The 15644-nt window shown below is 35.5% G+C and overlaps 1 protein-coding gene across 1 annotated transcript; it reads left to right on the top strand.

Annotated features, from left to right (window-relative positions):
* Nucleotides 1-3725: 3725 nt before the first annotated feature.
* LOC120358779 lies at nucleotides 3726-4492 on the top strand. The gene is made up of 2 exons (XM_039454049.1): nucleotides 3726-3776; nucleotides 3858-4492. The coding sequence occupies exons 1-2, from the start codon at nucleotides 3739-3741 to the stop codon at nucleotides 4438-4440; spliced, it is 621 nt and encodes a 206-aa protein (XP_039309983.1). The 5' UTR covers nucleotides 3726-3738; the 3' UTR covers nucleotides 4441-4492.
* Nucleotides 4493-15644: the final 11152 nt, after the last annotated feature.

Below are 15644 nucleotides of genomic sequence, written 5' to 3' on the forward strand. Positions count from 1 at the left end.
CTCGAGGAGCTGCAACGCCACAATCGCGCGATGGAACAGGGTCGCGGTCTACATTTAGCTCCATATAAAGACGGACGAGGATTGTACCTGGGCCCATATAACGGTGGACGAGGTTTATCAGCGAAGAAGAAAAAAAAAACGCCGAAAAGACGATAAGAATGCCCACAGGCGTGACTACTGACGTGCAGTTGAAACAATTGGCGAGACGTATGCGCATACCGTATTTTAGAGGTGTTTTCATGCTCGATGCTTTACCGTCGAATGGCGTGCGTTTAAACGAGAGCGCCATCGTTAATCTAGACAATACCACGGGGCCTGGTACTCATTGGGTAGCGTTTGCAAAGAGGAGCAACCGCGTCAAATATTTCGATAGTTTTGGCAATCTGCGACCACCTCGAGATCTCGTGCGTTATTTCGTAAACAATGTTACGATTGAGTACAACCGAACGCCCTATCAGACATACGCTCAGAACTTCTGTGGGCAAATGTGCTTGCGTTTTCTTCAAACAGTAAAATTTTAAAAAGATCGACGTGGTGCCGCAGACTCTCAGTGTAAGTCGAGCGCTTTCTCCGTCATGTCGTTGACACTAACGCTCAGCGGAACGAGCAGCGTTCTCGCTGCAAATTATTCACCGCCAATAGATTTGACCGATGGAGACTATGAGCTCGGTCTGACGCTCTTCGAGACTTATCACACGATACCCAACGTGAACGCCTCCAACAATAAGTTCTATTTCGGCAAGGACGACACGGAACTAACGATACCCGAAGGATCGTATGAAATACCGGCCATAAACGAATATTTGAAACGTGCAATTTCGCAGAGACGTCCACGACGCGATGCACCCAATGCGGATGGCACGATTGCCGATGCCACTGTCCGCGGCAACAACGACGATGTGGACGAGGAAGCAGCGTTCCCGATAGTGATTCGCGCAAACCATAACACGATGCGGTGCGAGATTAAATGTGCCTACAGAATAAACTTCAGCAAACCAAATAACATTGGATCGCTGCTGGGATTCTCATCGATGCGTATACTGCGACCGCGAAGATGGCACGAATCGGACGTGTCGATAAACATCATGAATGTGAACATTATACGCATAGAATGCAACTTGACCGCGGGAGCTTACAGCAATGATGCGCGAGTGCACACGATCCACGAATTTTCACCGAGCGTCGCGCCGGGATATAAAGTCAGTGAAAGACCTTCTCAAGTCATTTACTTGCCAGTGCTCATACGGAGCGTTAGTGACATCACCGTACGCGTTGTCGATCAAAACGGACGATTACTGGACTTTCGCGGGGAGGAAATCACAGTTAGGCTGCATGTTCGAAGGCGTGTGTGATGCTGGTAATAAACGGAGCCGAGCGAGCGCAGAGAGCATCATTTACCGGGCAATCGACTTTATCGGTCAATAATAGATTAGTTGAGAAGAAAAAGCTCAGCGCATCAAATGTTAAATTTTTACAATCACTAGGATTCGCGGTACGAAAATCTTAAAAAATGACTGATATTCTAAACGTCAGAGACGAGCCGATCTTTGACGATCGCATCGTCAAGATTGAAACCCACGCTTATTCGCCGTATGCAAACACAACGTACGGGCACAGCGATGAGATAAGAATACCCATACAACAACAAGATTTGTATACATTGCCGTACGAGAGTTTCCTATACGTCGAGGGGAGAATTACGAAACAGAATAGACCTGAAGGGGTTAGCGGCGACGTGGTATTGGGAAACAATTGCGTGGCTTTTATGTTCGACGAGATAAGATACGAGTTGAACGGCGTTGAAATTGATCGTAATAGAAACGTGGGCATAACCAGCACGCTGAAAAACTATGTAACGCTGTCATCCGACAAAAGCGTGATTCTGCGAAATGCCGGCTGGGAAACGCAGATGACTACCGCTGACGGGTATTTCAATTTCTGTGTCCCGCTCTACGTGCTGTTAGGATTCTGCGAAGATTATAAACGCATAGTGATCAATGCTCGTCACGAGTTGATCTTGATACGAGCGCGCAACGATAACAATTGTCTGAAGGGTAATTCGGCGTTGGAGCCCGTTCTCGAGTTGTTTAAAATTCAGTGGCGAATGCCGCATGTGCTCTTGAGTGATATAAATAAACTTTCGATGCTGCGCACTTTGGAGAGCGGACGATATCTCAGCATGGCTTTTCGCTCGTGGGATCTTTATGAGTATCCACTATTGCAACGCACCACCAAGCATTCGTGGGCTATCAAGACCGCTACTCAGCTCGAGAAGCCGCGATACGTCATTTTCGCTATGCAAACCGGCCGAAAAAATAACATGTCTGAGGACACGAGCCGATTCGACCATTGCAATTTGACCAACGTGAAACTTTATCTGAATTCTGAATCTTATCCCTACATCGAAATGGATCTTGATTTTGCCAAAAACAAATGGGCTATTCTATACGAGATGTACGCGCGTTTCTGCAAAACCTACCTCGGATACGAGTATCTCGAGCCGAATCTCACCGTCACCAACTTTCTAAACAGAGGTCCGTTCGTAATAATTGATTGCAGTCGGCAAGTTGAATCGATTAAGAGCGCAACCGTTGACGTGCGAATAGAATTCGAAACTAAAGATAACGTACCGGAGAACACCGGCGCGTATGCACTCATAATACACGATCGCGTGATTCAATATAACCCGTTGACAAACATTGTGCGCAAAATCACCTAATTCTGCGCATATATATATTATACGATACATCGACATGAACCACAGTCTTCTTTTCGACCGCGACATGTCCGTGCCAACGTTCGTGGATCTGCAAGGTTTCCCCCTTGGACGATTAAGGGGTTTCATCGTAAAAGAATTTGCGGTGTTAAGAGGGGGAAACGTTCTCGCGCATTATATCTTTGACAGTCCCCAGCCATGGGATTGGTTGATGAAATCCGAAAGATCCTGTGCTTCCTGGCTCACTGCCTGTCATCATGGACTAAGATGGGGCACCGACGGAGTGGTTCCGTACCGGAAAGCGAGACAAGTGATTACGACTGCAGTACTGGGTGCTGAAAATCCTGACGACAAGGAGATTGTGTACGTCAAAGGGCACGAGAAACGAGAATGGCTGGGAGAATTACTTCTGGACAGTCGACGAGAATACGCATACATCGAGAGCCTGGATGTGGATTACGAAGACGTGGATAATTTAAATAATCTAGATGATGTTAATACTTTTCAATGTGGACAACACCGTACGAATAGACATTGTGCTTTACAAAATGTATTCAAACTATTCAATTGGTGGACACAATTACATGAATAAACATATGTAATATACGTTTTTTTATTCCTTTCCCCTCCATTACATCGACGTTTTTCTCTATTACATCGACGTTTCTTCAACGTTTTTTTTCATGTTTCATTTAGCGTTTCACGTACACCATGCACGTTATGTATAACATTTTTGTTCTTGTACAACGTTGTCGCGAAAACGTGATACCGACGATGATGATGTAATTATTGGAAAGAGTGGGGAAACTATCCCCTCTCCTATACAAAAGATTCAGAAGAATAAACGTGTCGAGACATGTTCAAGGCTACCGATGAAATTGTTGGAGTGGGGGAAACTATCCCCTCTCCATCTATACGTTTCCAATACAACATTAATAACTGCAAACATCACTATTTGGCGATCAGTATTGCATCAGTCGCTCGTTTGAACAGTTTTTGACATCGCTCTTGAAATACATACAATGGCAAACTATTACGTTCCAACCGAGGCGCGTGAAAAGTAAGTATTCTTTTGTTATACGATATAAAGACTTTGACATTTTATTCATTTATTTCACTCGTATCCGTTTCTTTTTTTCAGAGCGTCTTCGAATATACGATATACGCCACGTATACTGGGCAGAAGGTTTGCGCTAACATCAACTTCCTACAAATGGATTGATGTAGCGATCAACGTGGGATCTGTTTCCTGCTCCGTGGAGATATCGCTCGGCGATACACGTGGCAACCGGATTGTCCTACCATACAGAACGTGGAGAGCTCTGTTAGATAAACGTGCGGATTTCGAGCGATTCGTCCAGTCAACCGAAGCACCATCGTTACCGATTCATGACCTTACCGTACAACTCGTGAAATTGCATGATGAAAGTATTGTTAAGTTATCTTTACTCGATGCATGTATTTACCTCAAGCCTACAACCATGCTCTTCATGTTTGAACTAGAGCACTGTGTGGAGCATGTATATTATACGCTGCATCAGAGCATTGCAACTGCGACTGAGAAATTTAAATATTTTGTAACGTTCTTGCGTCAAAACTTTGCCATGAACAAACCAGACGCGACAGAATTATTGCGCAAATCTTACGATAAGAGTTCGCAAATTGAGTGCGAATTAATAGCCTACGCTATTGATACTATTATATACGACGCATTAACTACTTAATAGAATGATTGTACACATTGTATTACATACTCAAATAAAAAAATGTGAAATGTATAAAACAGAGTTTGTCTCGTCATAAACCTTTCCCATGTTATAACGTATATTAGTGTTACAAGTTGCGTTTAGTCTCTTATAGAATAACCTTGACACTGATTGCATCACGCGAACGATAACATTCCACAGGGGAAGAATCGGGCATCGGCAAATATAACTTGCATAAAGAATATTCTGTATCTCTCGAACGGAAGGCTAGAAAATTACGAGACTTGAACAGTTATACGTAGTGGAATACTGTCTTCCAAGTGGATGCAGGAAGAATAACGAAAATTAGGTAGAAAAAAATAAAACAATTAATATAATATAATTGCAAGCATAGAGTAGCGGCGTTTGCTTCACCTACAATGTAATCATATATCGTTTGTCTTCGATGTAATCGTATACCTTTGTGATTAGCCGCCGTCAAAATACGCGATGCGACGGAGGATGCTCTCGCTGAGCGAGCCCTTCGTCAGTCGCAATTATACCGTCGCGCAGTCGTGTCGCGAAAAAAAAAAAATGGATCGTCGCGCGGAGGAAGAGCGGGAATTCGTCCCGCTTATCGTTGTGGTGGACACCACAAGCGGACAACGTGTAGTTTTTTACAGAAACTACATTGTTGTGGTGGACACCACAACGGGGCATCGTTCGGTACGCATAGTACCGAACGAATATTGAACAAATACACTAACAGTGTGGCGGTGGTGGTGGTGGTGGTGGTGGTGGTGGTGGTGGTGGTGGCGGTGGCGGTGGCGGTGGCGGCGGCGACGGTGGCAGCGGCGGCGACGGTGGCAGCGGCGGCGGCTGCAGCGGTAAGTTTCTTTTTAAAGAAATTTTTATTTTTTCTCTGTCCGCCGAATTCGCGCGCTAGCGGCAGCGGGCGCGGGCGGCGGGCGCGGGCGACGGCGGCGGCGGCGGCGGGCCTCGCGAAAATTGCCCGCGGGCGGCGGCGGGACCCGCGGAAATTGCGCGCGGGCTGCGGCGGGCCCCGCGGAAATCGCCGCGGAAAACCGCCGCAAAATACGCCGCGGAAATCGCCGCGGATATCGCCGCGGAGAACCGCCGTGGTATTTTTTTAAAAAATACACGCCGGTTCGAAGCCATGGGATTCCTCTCTCCCCAACATCATCCTCGGCGGTACATACCGCTCTGCCGCGCGACTTACCCCCACCTTTCAATCCCACCTCTAGATCAGTGGGTGACACCACCCACTGCATCTCGAGGATCACCACCCACTCCCTGTATCATTCCCTCCCACCTGGGTAGGACCGCGGGCTGACTCCCACGCGCGGGTCAGTTCAGCGGGCTGACCCCCACCTCCCAAGTTAGGTCTCGCGGGTCACCACCCACCTCCCATGTCAGACCTCGCGGATCATCACCCACTCCGCGGTACGTACCGCAGGTACCCCCGCGCCTACATTCCCCCTCGCCCCTCACCCCCCCTCATTGCCCCATGGCTTTGAATCGGCATAGTCTTACTAATAACATATTCATGATTGTGATAATACGCCACATCTCAAGCGTTTTTAATGATAATGTGTTAACTTTATTTATACTTTAGCATTAAGTATTTATTCTTCTTTTCGCAATGTCTGTTAGGATTTAAAACACAGTAAAATTAGCTTAAGATGTTTTGTTTGAGATACTGACATTTTATTTTGTAAAACCATGACTTTCAGTATTCATTGATGACATTGATTATTACATGCAATTCAGTATTCAGATGAGTGGTCCGTTATGTATAGGCTATTTCCGCTGTGTCATATAAAAGTAGTATTTTCCATTTAAAATGTCCATATTACGTAAGTACTTTCTGTATACTAACATGTATAATATTAAATTAAGAAAATATATTAATATATTTTGTGATACTGTTTCATGTAAAAAATAAAGTCTATTTTTTACTGTTGTAATCAATTTTAACTCGATACTATCCTTAAAACTTCCTTGATTGCTCCTATAAAAAGAGTTACGATGTAAATTAATCATTAGGTTATCTTAGATGCCAATTACGTAATTGTATCTTTTCAAATAATTAAACTTCATAAAATAATCTTGAAGTGTCTAAAATTACCGGATTGTTTTAAATATTATGTCTTATACATTTTATCAAATAATATGATCTCGGTCATTTTAGTCATTTTAAGTTTATTTTATGAAATTTTAAATTATTTGGAAAAATAATAAAATAGATCTGGATTTTTACTTTTTTTACTATATTTTTTTTTTAAAAAAAAGGTTTTTATTTTGCATGATTTCTATATATAAATATATTTAATTTTATACAACCATACATAATTGTATATAATTATATATAATAATTACTATGGATCTTTATAGATCAGCAACAATACTGGAAAATAACGAAATTTCGGATCAAATATGATAGACATATGGTAGGATCGCTAACTTTTTGTCGTTCAGAAAAGGATTACATTGAAAAAAGAACAAAATTTAATAGAAAACGATAGGTGTACATTTTGGATGGACAGATAGAATACGATGGAATATCATAGGATTATTTACTCTTTCTTATTCAGAAAAGGTTTACATTGAAAAAATAAATATTTATGGATAGAAAACGATAAGGGTACATTTTGGACGGACAGATAGAAAATGATAGACACATGGTAGGATCGCTAACCCTTTTTCACTTAGAAAAGGATTACGTTGAAAAAATTAGAAGTTTTGGATAGAAAACGATAGGGGTCCATTTTAGACAGACAGATAGAATATGGTAAGCACATGATAAGATCGCTTGCTGTTTTTCATTCAGAAAAGAATCTTACATTGAAAAAATAAAATTCGGATAGAAAACGATAGCTGCGTATTTTGGACGGACAGATAGAATACGATGAAATATAATAGGAGCGTTTACTCTTTTTCAGTTAAAAAAGGTTTACATTGAAAAAATTAGAAATTTTGGATAGAAAACAATAGGTATACATTTTGAACGGACAGATAGAATACGATAAACATATGATAGGATCGCTTACTCTTTTTTATTCAGAACAAGATTATATTGAAAAAAATAAGAAAGTTTGTATAGAAAACGATAGGTATATTGGACGAGCAGATAGAACTTGATAGAATAATATACAATTTTTCATTCAATTAATGACCATATTAAAAACAAAAGAAATTTTGGATAGCATTGCATAAAATTTTGTTTAAACATTTATTATAGGATACGCAATCTTATTCGTAAAATTCTCATAAAATATGATATACAGGGTGTCCGTCCATAAATGTCCGAGCAAATATCTCGTAACTGGTTGAAGTTAGAAAAAAGTTTAATAAGGAAAATTTACATGGTTTTTAGTCGGTTACAAAATGCACGTAAAGAAATTTTTTTTACTCGTCACCTTTTTGAGTTATGAAGGTCAATGTAGGTTTTTTAAATGGGTACCTATAATTTTTTTTGCATATTTACATAGTAGAGGTAATTTTCAATCAAAATTATATTAGGAAAAAAATTGCTACGACGCATCGTTTACGAGATAATCGGCATGCAAAGTATTAAAGTAATAATTTGGATCGAGTATTGTTGAACAAATTTGGAATATCAAATAGGTTGAGAAAGTAAACATTGTTTTTTCATGAAATATTTATTAAGAAATTAATTAAGAAATGGTTCGAAATTGTTACCATCATGATCGATACAGCATTCAACGCGTTTTATAATGTTTCTTATTGTTAACTGCAGCATTTCTGTTGTAATACTTTCAACAGCTCTAGTGATTTTATGTCGTAAATCTTCTTCATTTTCAGGAATAGTTGCATAAACAATATCCTTAATATACCCCCAAAAGAAAAAATCGCAAGGTGTCAAGTCCGGAGATCTCGGTGGCCATCGTACAGGACCATTAGAACCCATCCAACAATTAGGAAATCTATTATTTAAAAAGTTAATTACAGCACGTGTATTGTGTGCTGGAGCACCATCTTGTTGAAAAATAATATTTCGAAAAACTGATAATGGAAGATCGCGTAAATAATCTGAGAAAGTTGTTTGCAAGAATTCCAAGTATTTGTCACCATTAAGATGACCATGGAAAAAGAAAGGTCCAATAATTTTTGTTCCGATGATTCCGCACCATACGTTCACCGAAAATCTGCGTTGGAAACCTTTATCTCTTTTCGCATGTGGATTCACATCGGACCAAGTATGCACGTTATGTCGATTTTCCATACCACAATTGGAAAAACAAGATTCATCAGACCATAATATTTTATTAAGAAAACCAAAGTCAGTGCGATAATTAACTCGAAGCCAGTGGCAGAACATTAATCGGCGATCTGCATCTCCTTCATGTAAAGCTTGTACTAAATTATCACGAAACGGTTTGAATTTGAATTTTTTTAGTACAGCGTGTACGTAACTTTTCGATAATTCTAAATTACGTGCTACTCTTCTTATGGATGTACGTCTGTTTTCAATAAAACTTAATAGCACACTTGTCTCTTTTTCTTCATCTGTTTTGATTGTACGTCGTTGTCTTGTTAGCGATCCTGTTTGACGCAATTGATCTTCAATTCGTCGAAATGTACGATTATTTGGTATTCTTCGTTCTGGATATTTTTGTTGATAAAGTAATCGTGCTTCATTTTTATTACGCATACTTAAATACCAGATCTCGAGCATATCACACTTTTCCGTAATTGTAAACATTGTTCTCACGCGCTCGTATGTAGACGATTGACTAACAGACTCATACTACCCTGTAATTCATATTACGTGCTATACAAATACTTTATTTACAAATCAAACAGTCGTGTATTTTGAAAAGTTGAAGGTTAGCGATCCTGTTCGATATAACAGACTTCATACGAGCGCGTGAGAACAATGTTTACAATTACGGAAAAGTGTGATATGCTCGAGATGTGGTATTACAACAGAAGTTGGGGGTATATTAAGGATATTGTTTATGCAACTATTCCTGAAAATGAAGAAGATTTACGACATAAAATCACTAGAGCTGTTGAAAGTATTACAACAGAAATGCTGCAGTTAACAATAAGAAACATTATAAAACGCGTTGAATGCTGTATCGATCATGATGGTAACAATTTCGAACCATTTCTTAATTAATTTGTTAATAAATATTTCATGAAAAAACAATGTTTACTTTCTCAACCTATTTGATATTCCAAATTTGTTCAACAATACTCGATCCAAATTATTACTTTAATACTTTGCATGCCGATTATCTCGTAAACAATGCGTCGTAGCAATTTTTTTCCTAATATAATTTTGATTGAAAATTACCTCTACTATGTAAATATGCAAAAAAAATTATAGGTACCCATTTAAAAAACCTACATTGACCTTCATAACTCAAAAAGGTGACGAGTAAAAAAAATTTCTTTACGTGCATTTTGTAGCCGACTAAAAACCATGTAAATTTTCCTTATTAAACTTTCTTCTAACTTCAACCAGTTACGAGATATTTGCTCGGACATTTATGGACGGACACCCTGTATATATATATATATATATATATATATATTTATATATATATTGTAAGAGCTACACTTAACTTTGTTAACTTTAATAAACAGGATTCAAAATGTACTTACCATACTTATTAATTAATCTAGTTACAAATTTCTAAAACCAGAGAGAATACGCAGCGTTGAGACCTTTGAGAGGTCAACTTGTAAAATTACACATATTTTTATATCTTTATTCAATCATTTGACACTTGTTTCAAACGTTAATTCATTCAAAATATACATTTACATTATGCTAGAGTTAAAAAAGTATGACTTAGAGGTAGACCTGAGAAAAAGCAAACCACATTTTTGCTGAAAAAAATATGCATTGGAGAAAGATAGAAAGATAAAAATAAATTTAATAAGGCTCATGCAATCTAATTAGCTATGTTTCATTATCATATTCATATGCACTTTGTCAATCATATCTTATGACACTTGAAAAATTTGATACGTAGCATTCGTAGGAGTATAATATAATATTGACTCTAGTTAATGCAAAATATATATTTTTAACTGCATATATTTATTAATACTACACTTATTCAACACGTTTTCGTACGAGACAAACAAATTCGGCTGAAAAAAGTGTATAAAATATAATCTTGTCTATACAAGAGATATATTATTTATTGTGGATGGGAGTTGAGGTTAATTATATTCACGTAAGCAGTTTTTGATTTGCTTGGTATATATATATATATATATATATATATATATATATATATATATATATATAGTATATATATATATATATATATATATATATGTATATTGCGTGCGTGCGTGCGTGCGCGCGCGCGCGCGTGTGTGTGTACACACACACACACACACACACACACATTATAATCTTACTTGTAAGTTGAAATCATGGCATCACAAAAAATAAATATATTGCTTAACACTACAAAAACTCGTGAAATCAGTACAAAATTACCTTTTCAAAAAAAGGTAAAAAAAAGGTGCCAATTTATGTGTGTGCGCGCGCACCTTATCTATAATTTTTTTTTTAAAACTCAAGTAGTACTATTTTTTAATTCAACCTAAATGTATTTTTTCCAAAAAATGTATGAAATCTTTAAATTGCGCCAATTATAAAAAGAATATATTGCTGTTTGAAATAACTGTTGTACTACTTTTAACGAATAAAATGCAAATGATAGTATATTTATTTTTTAAGTAAAACCCAAATAGCGGTATCTTTAATTCTTTTTTAAATAAAATTCAAGTGATACTGTGTCTGTGTATTTTTATTGCAACATTTTTCTGTTCTAACCTAAGTGGATGTACTTAATTTAAAAAAGTTTCAATGAATTATGTAACATTTAATCTCAAAGAATTAAACATAAATGAGAATGTTTTATTAAAATAAAAAATTTTTAAACTACAAAAAATTGGCGCTGCTAAATGTCTAACTATAATCTAAATAAAATGTTGTAAAACAGCAGCGCCAACTTTTGTAGTTTAAAAATTTTTTATTTTAATAAAACATTCTCATTTCTGTTTAATTCTTTGAGATTAAATGTTACATATTTCATTGAAACTTTTTTAAATTAAGTACATCCACTTAGGTTAGAACAGAAAAATGTTGCAATAAAAATACACAGATACAGTATCACTTGAATTTTATTTAAAAAAGAATTAAAGATACCGCTACTTGGGTTTTACTTAAAAAATAAATATACTATCACTTGCATTTTATTCGTTAAAAGTAGTACAACAGTTATTTCAAACAACAATATATTCTCTTTATAATTGGCGCAATTTAAAGATTTCATACATTTTTTGGAAAAAATACATTTAGGTTGAATTAAAAAATAGTACCACTTGAGTTTAAAAAAAAAAATTATAGATAAGGTGCGCGCGCACACACATAAATTGGCACCTTTTTTTACCTTTTTTTGAAAAGGTAATTTTGTACTGATTATACTTTTCCCCACCACTTACCTATTTTCTTCAAAATTTTTATTTCTTTTTATACGAAAAATAAAGCTTATTTTATTACAAATTTAATGATATAAGATGAAGTTATGTTCCGACATTTCCATGTTCCAAAAATAATTAAAAATCTCTATAATACGCGCACCCGTCCGCGCATTCGTGCGCTACGGAAGTGACTCCCTCTGATTTCGACGTGCCTTTAATATGTTGTACAGATCAAAATAAAGGACACGTATTTCTTTATACGTGCCCTAATGCACTTTTAAGGATGAAACTTCCCTTTGAAGAAAATCGGTTTTTTTGTTTTGAAGCGTATATCGTCGAAACTATAAGAGATAGAGAAAAATGTTTTGAATGAAAGTTGAATGGCTGCAAGAGTACTTTATAACAGTGATGAAAAAATTAAAAAAAATTTTTTTTAAATACTTTCCCTTACTACATATCTATTTTTTTTAAATTTTTATTTTTTTTTATAAGCAAAATAAAGCTAATTTTATTACGAATTCGATGATATATGATAAAGAAAATGGAAATGTCGCAACATAATATGATAATGTTGCGACATTTCCATTTTTCAAAAATAATTTAAAACCACTCCATAACGCATGCTATGCGCACCCGTCCGTGTACTATGGAAGTGTCCCCCTTCGATTTTGCGTTTAATACGTTGTAGTACAGATCAAAATAAAGGACATGTATTTTTTTTTTATACGTGCCCAATCTTACTTTTAGGAGGTGAAACGTCTCTTTGAAGAAAATCGGTTTTTTTCTTTTGAAGTATATTGTCAAAACTATAGGAGGCAGAAAAAAATGTTCTGATTAAAAGTTAAATGTCTTGATGAATATTTTATAATAATGATAAAACATTTAAAAAAAATTTTTTAATGTTTTTTCCATTACTTATCTTTTTTTCAAAATTTTTATTTATTTTTTTTTTTAATAAGCAAACTTTTTTAGTTAAAACATTTTTTTCTTTTTTTTAAAGTTTTGACGCTATATTCTTTAAATAAAGAAAACTGATTTTCTTCAAAAGGATGTTACACCCCCTAAAATTGAGATTGGGCACGTATAAAAAAAAATACATATATCCCTTATTTTGATCTGTACTATAACTTATTAAATGCTTGTCAAAATCGGAGAGGGATACTTCCGTAACGCATGGACGGGTGCGCATATCAGCTTGTAGAGACGTTTTTTAATTATTTTGGGAAAATGTCGGAACAGAACTTTATCCATACATCGTTGAATTTGTAATAAAATAAGCTTTATTTTACTAATAAAGAGAAATAAAAATTTTGAATAAAACAAGTAAGTGGTGGGGAAAAGTATAAAAAATTAAAAAAAATATTTATTATTTTTATAAAGTACTCCTCGAGCCATTTAACTTTTAATTAGAACATTTTTTCTATCTCTTATAATTTCAACGATATATGCTTCAATTGTTAAAGCCGTTTTTTTAGCCGTTTAATACACTTTTAAAGGTGAAACACCCCTTTGAAGAAAATCGGGTTTTTTCTTTTGAAGCGTGTATCGTCGAAACTATAAGAGATAAAGAAAAATGTTCTCAATGAAAGTTGAATGCATGTTTTTTTCGCATAAGATGACAAAAACATTTAGAGGACAGTCTGTGTCTAACATGAAAACGCAGACATTGAAAAAAACATTTACTACAAAATAAAACGACACTACACTAAAGAATTACGGTGTTGTAAGACATTAATTTCTTGTTTAGAAAATAATATGTAATTAATATAAGTTAAACATTTATTTACTGATCTACATGATTCAACTAGAATATTTGTTCTCTTCAACATTTTATAAATAAGGAGACTTGGATTACAAAAAATTATTACTCACACATTCCATATCTTCACTATCTAACGCCAGCTCATCAACTAACAACAAGAGAACTAACATAAAACTAATTAAAAAATTAGTTAGAAATTTCATTTTTTATACTGCATTTATACAATTCAATTAATGTATTTATTAAATTCGATTAGTGTAGAAATATGCATAACCATGCTACTGGCGCGTGCACTTTGGGTCATTTCCTTACATACGTAACTCTTGAATCTATACATGTCAATACTGCCGAGACGTAAACATTCTATTTCAAGATAGGAAATTTTGTTCTCTTGTTGAACATTTAGTTCTCTTGTTGTTAGTTGATGAGCTGGCGTTAGATAGTGAAGGTATGGAATGTGTGAGTAATAATTTTTTGTAATCCAAGTCTCCTTATTTATAAAATGTTGAAGAGAACAAATATTCTAGTTGAATCATGTAGACCAGTAAATAAATGTTTAACTTATATTAATTACATATTATTTTCTAAACAAGAAATTAATGTCTTACAACACCGTAATTCTTTAGTGTAGTGTCGTTTTATTTTGTAGTAAATGTTTTTCTCAATGTCTGCGTTTTCATGTTAGACACAGACTGTCCTCGAAATGTTTTTGTCATCTTATGCGAGAAAAACATGCATTCAACTTTCATTGAGAACATTTTTCTTTATCTCTTATAGTTTCGACGATACACGCTTCGAAAGAAAAAACCCGATTTTCTTCAAAGAGGTGTTTTACCCTTAAAAGTGTATTAGAACACGTGTAAAAAATACGTGTCCCTTATTTTAATCTGTACAACATATTAAAGGCACGTCGAAATCGAAGGGAGTCACTTCCGTAGCGCACGAACGCGCGGACGGGTGCGCGTACCGTGTGTATAAAGAGATTTTTAATTATTTTTGGAAAATGGGAATGTTGTATCGTAACTTTATCATATACCGTTGAATTCGTAATAAAATAAGCTTTATTTTGCTTATAAAAAAAATAAAAATTTTGAAAGAAATAGGTAAGTGGTGGGGGAAAGTATTAAAAAGGATTTAAAAAAAAAATTTTTTTTTCGCTGTTATAAATTACTCTTCGAGCCATTCAAATTTTATTTAAAACATTTTTTTCTATCTCTTATAGTTTCGACGGCATACGCTTCGATAGAAAAAAACCGATTTTCTTCAAAGGGGTGTTTCACCCCCTTAAAGTGCGTATGGGCACGTATAAAAAAATACGTGTCTCTTATTTTTATCTGTACTACAACATATTAAAAACTCGTTTTAATCTGAGGCGGACACTTCCCTGTGTTTCCTTGTTAGTATTATATTTCCTTGTTAGTATTATGTAACTTATTTTATATCAATACTTTTAAAATAAAATATAGTTTTTCGAACCATTGATTCTACAGCTGGTACCGCGAACAATTACAGCAGCTGTAATATGCCTAATGCCAAAGGCGATATCTCCTAATTTTTTTTTACATTTTTTAATGATTACATTTTATTAACAAAATTATGTGTAAAACATTAGTACAAACCCTTCTGCTACCTTTAATACGTTTGGAGAAAAACATTCAAAATATAGAACTATTTTTGGTGCCTATATCTTTGGTACTGTGTTTTAAATTTAGCAATATGGCGTGCAGTTTGAGAAAATTTTGTAAATTTTTATAAATTTATATAGACAGGATTGAGCACTCAGAACTGCTTTTGACCAGTAATGCCATATTCATTATTTTAATTTGTATTACGATTTCCCGTCTTATTAAAATTTATACTGTATTCTTCTACATAATTTTTCATTCGATCATAAAAAAATATTTGTAGGTAAAAAGTAATATCTGTCATTGAATGAATTATCTTTTTGTAGGATACGATTCTTAAAATATAGTATAAATTCTTT

The sequence above is a fragment of the Solenopsis invicta genome, chromosome 10, assembly GCF_016802725.1.
Source record: "Solenopsis invicta isolate M01_SB chromosome 10, UNIL_Sinv_3.0, whole genome shotgun sequence".
Taxonomy (NCBI): Eukaryota; Metazoa; Arthropoda; class Insecta; order Hymenoptera; family Formicidae; genus Solenopsis; species Solenopsis invicta.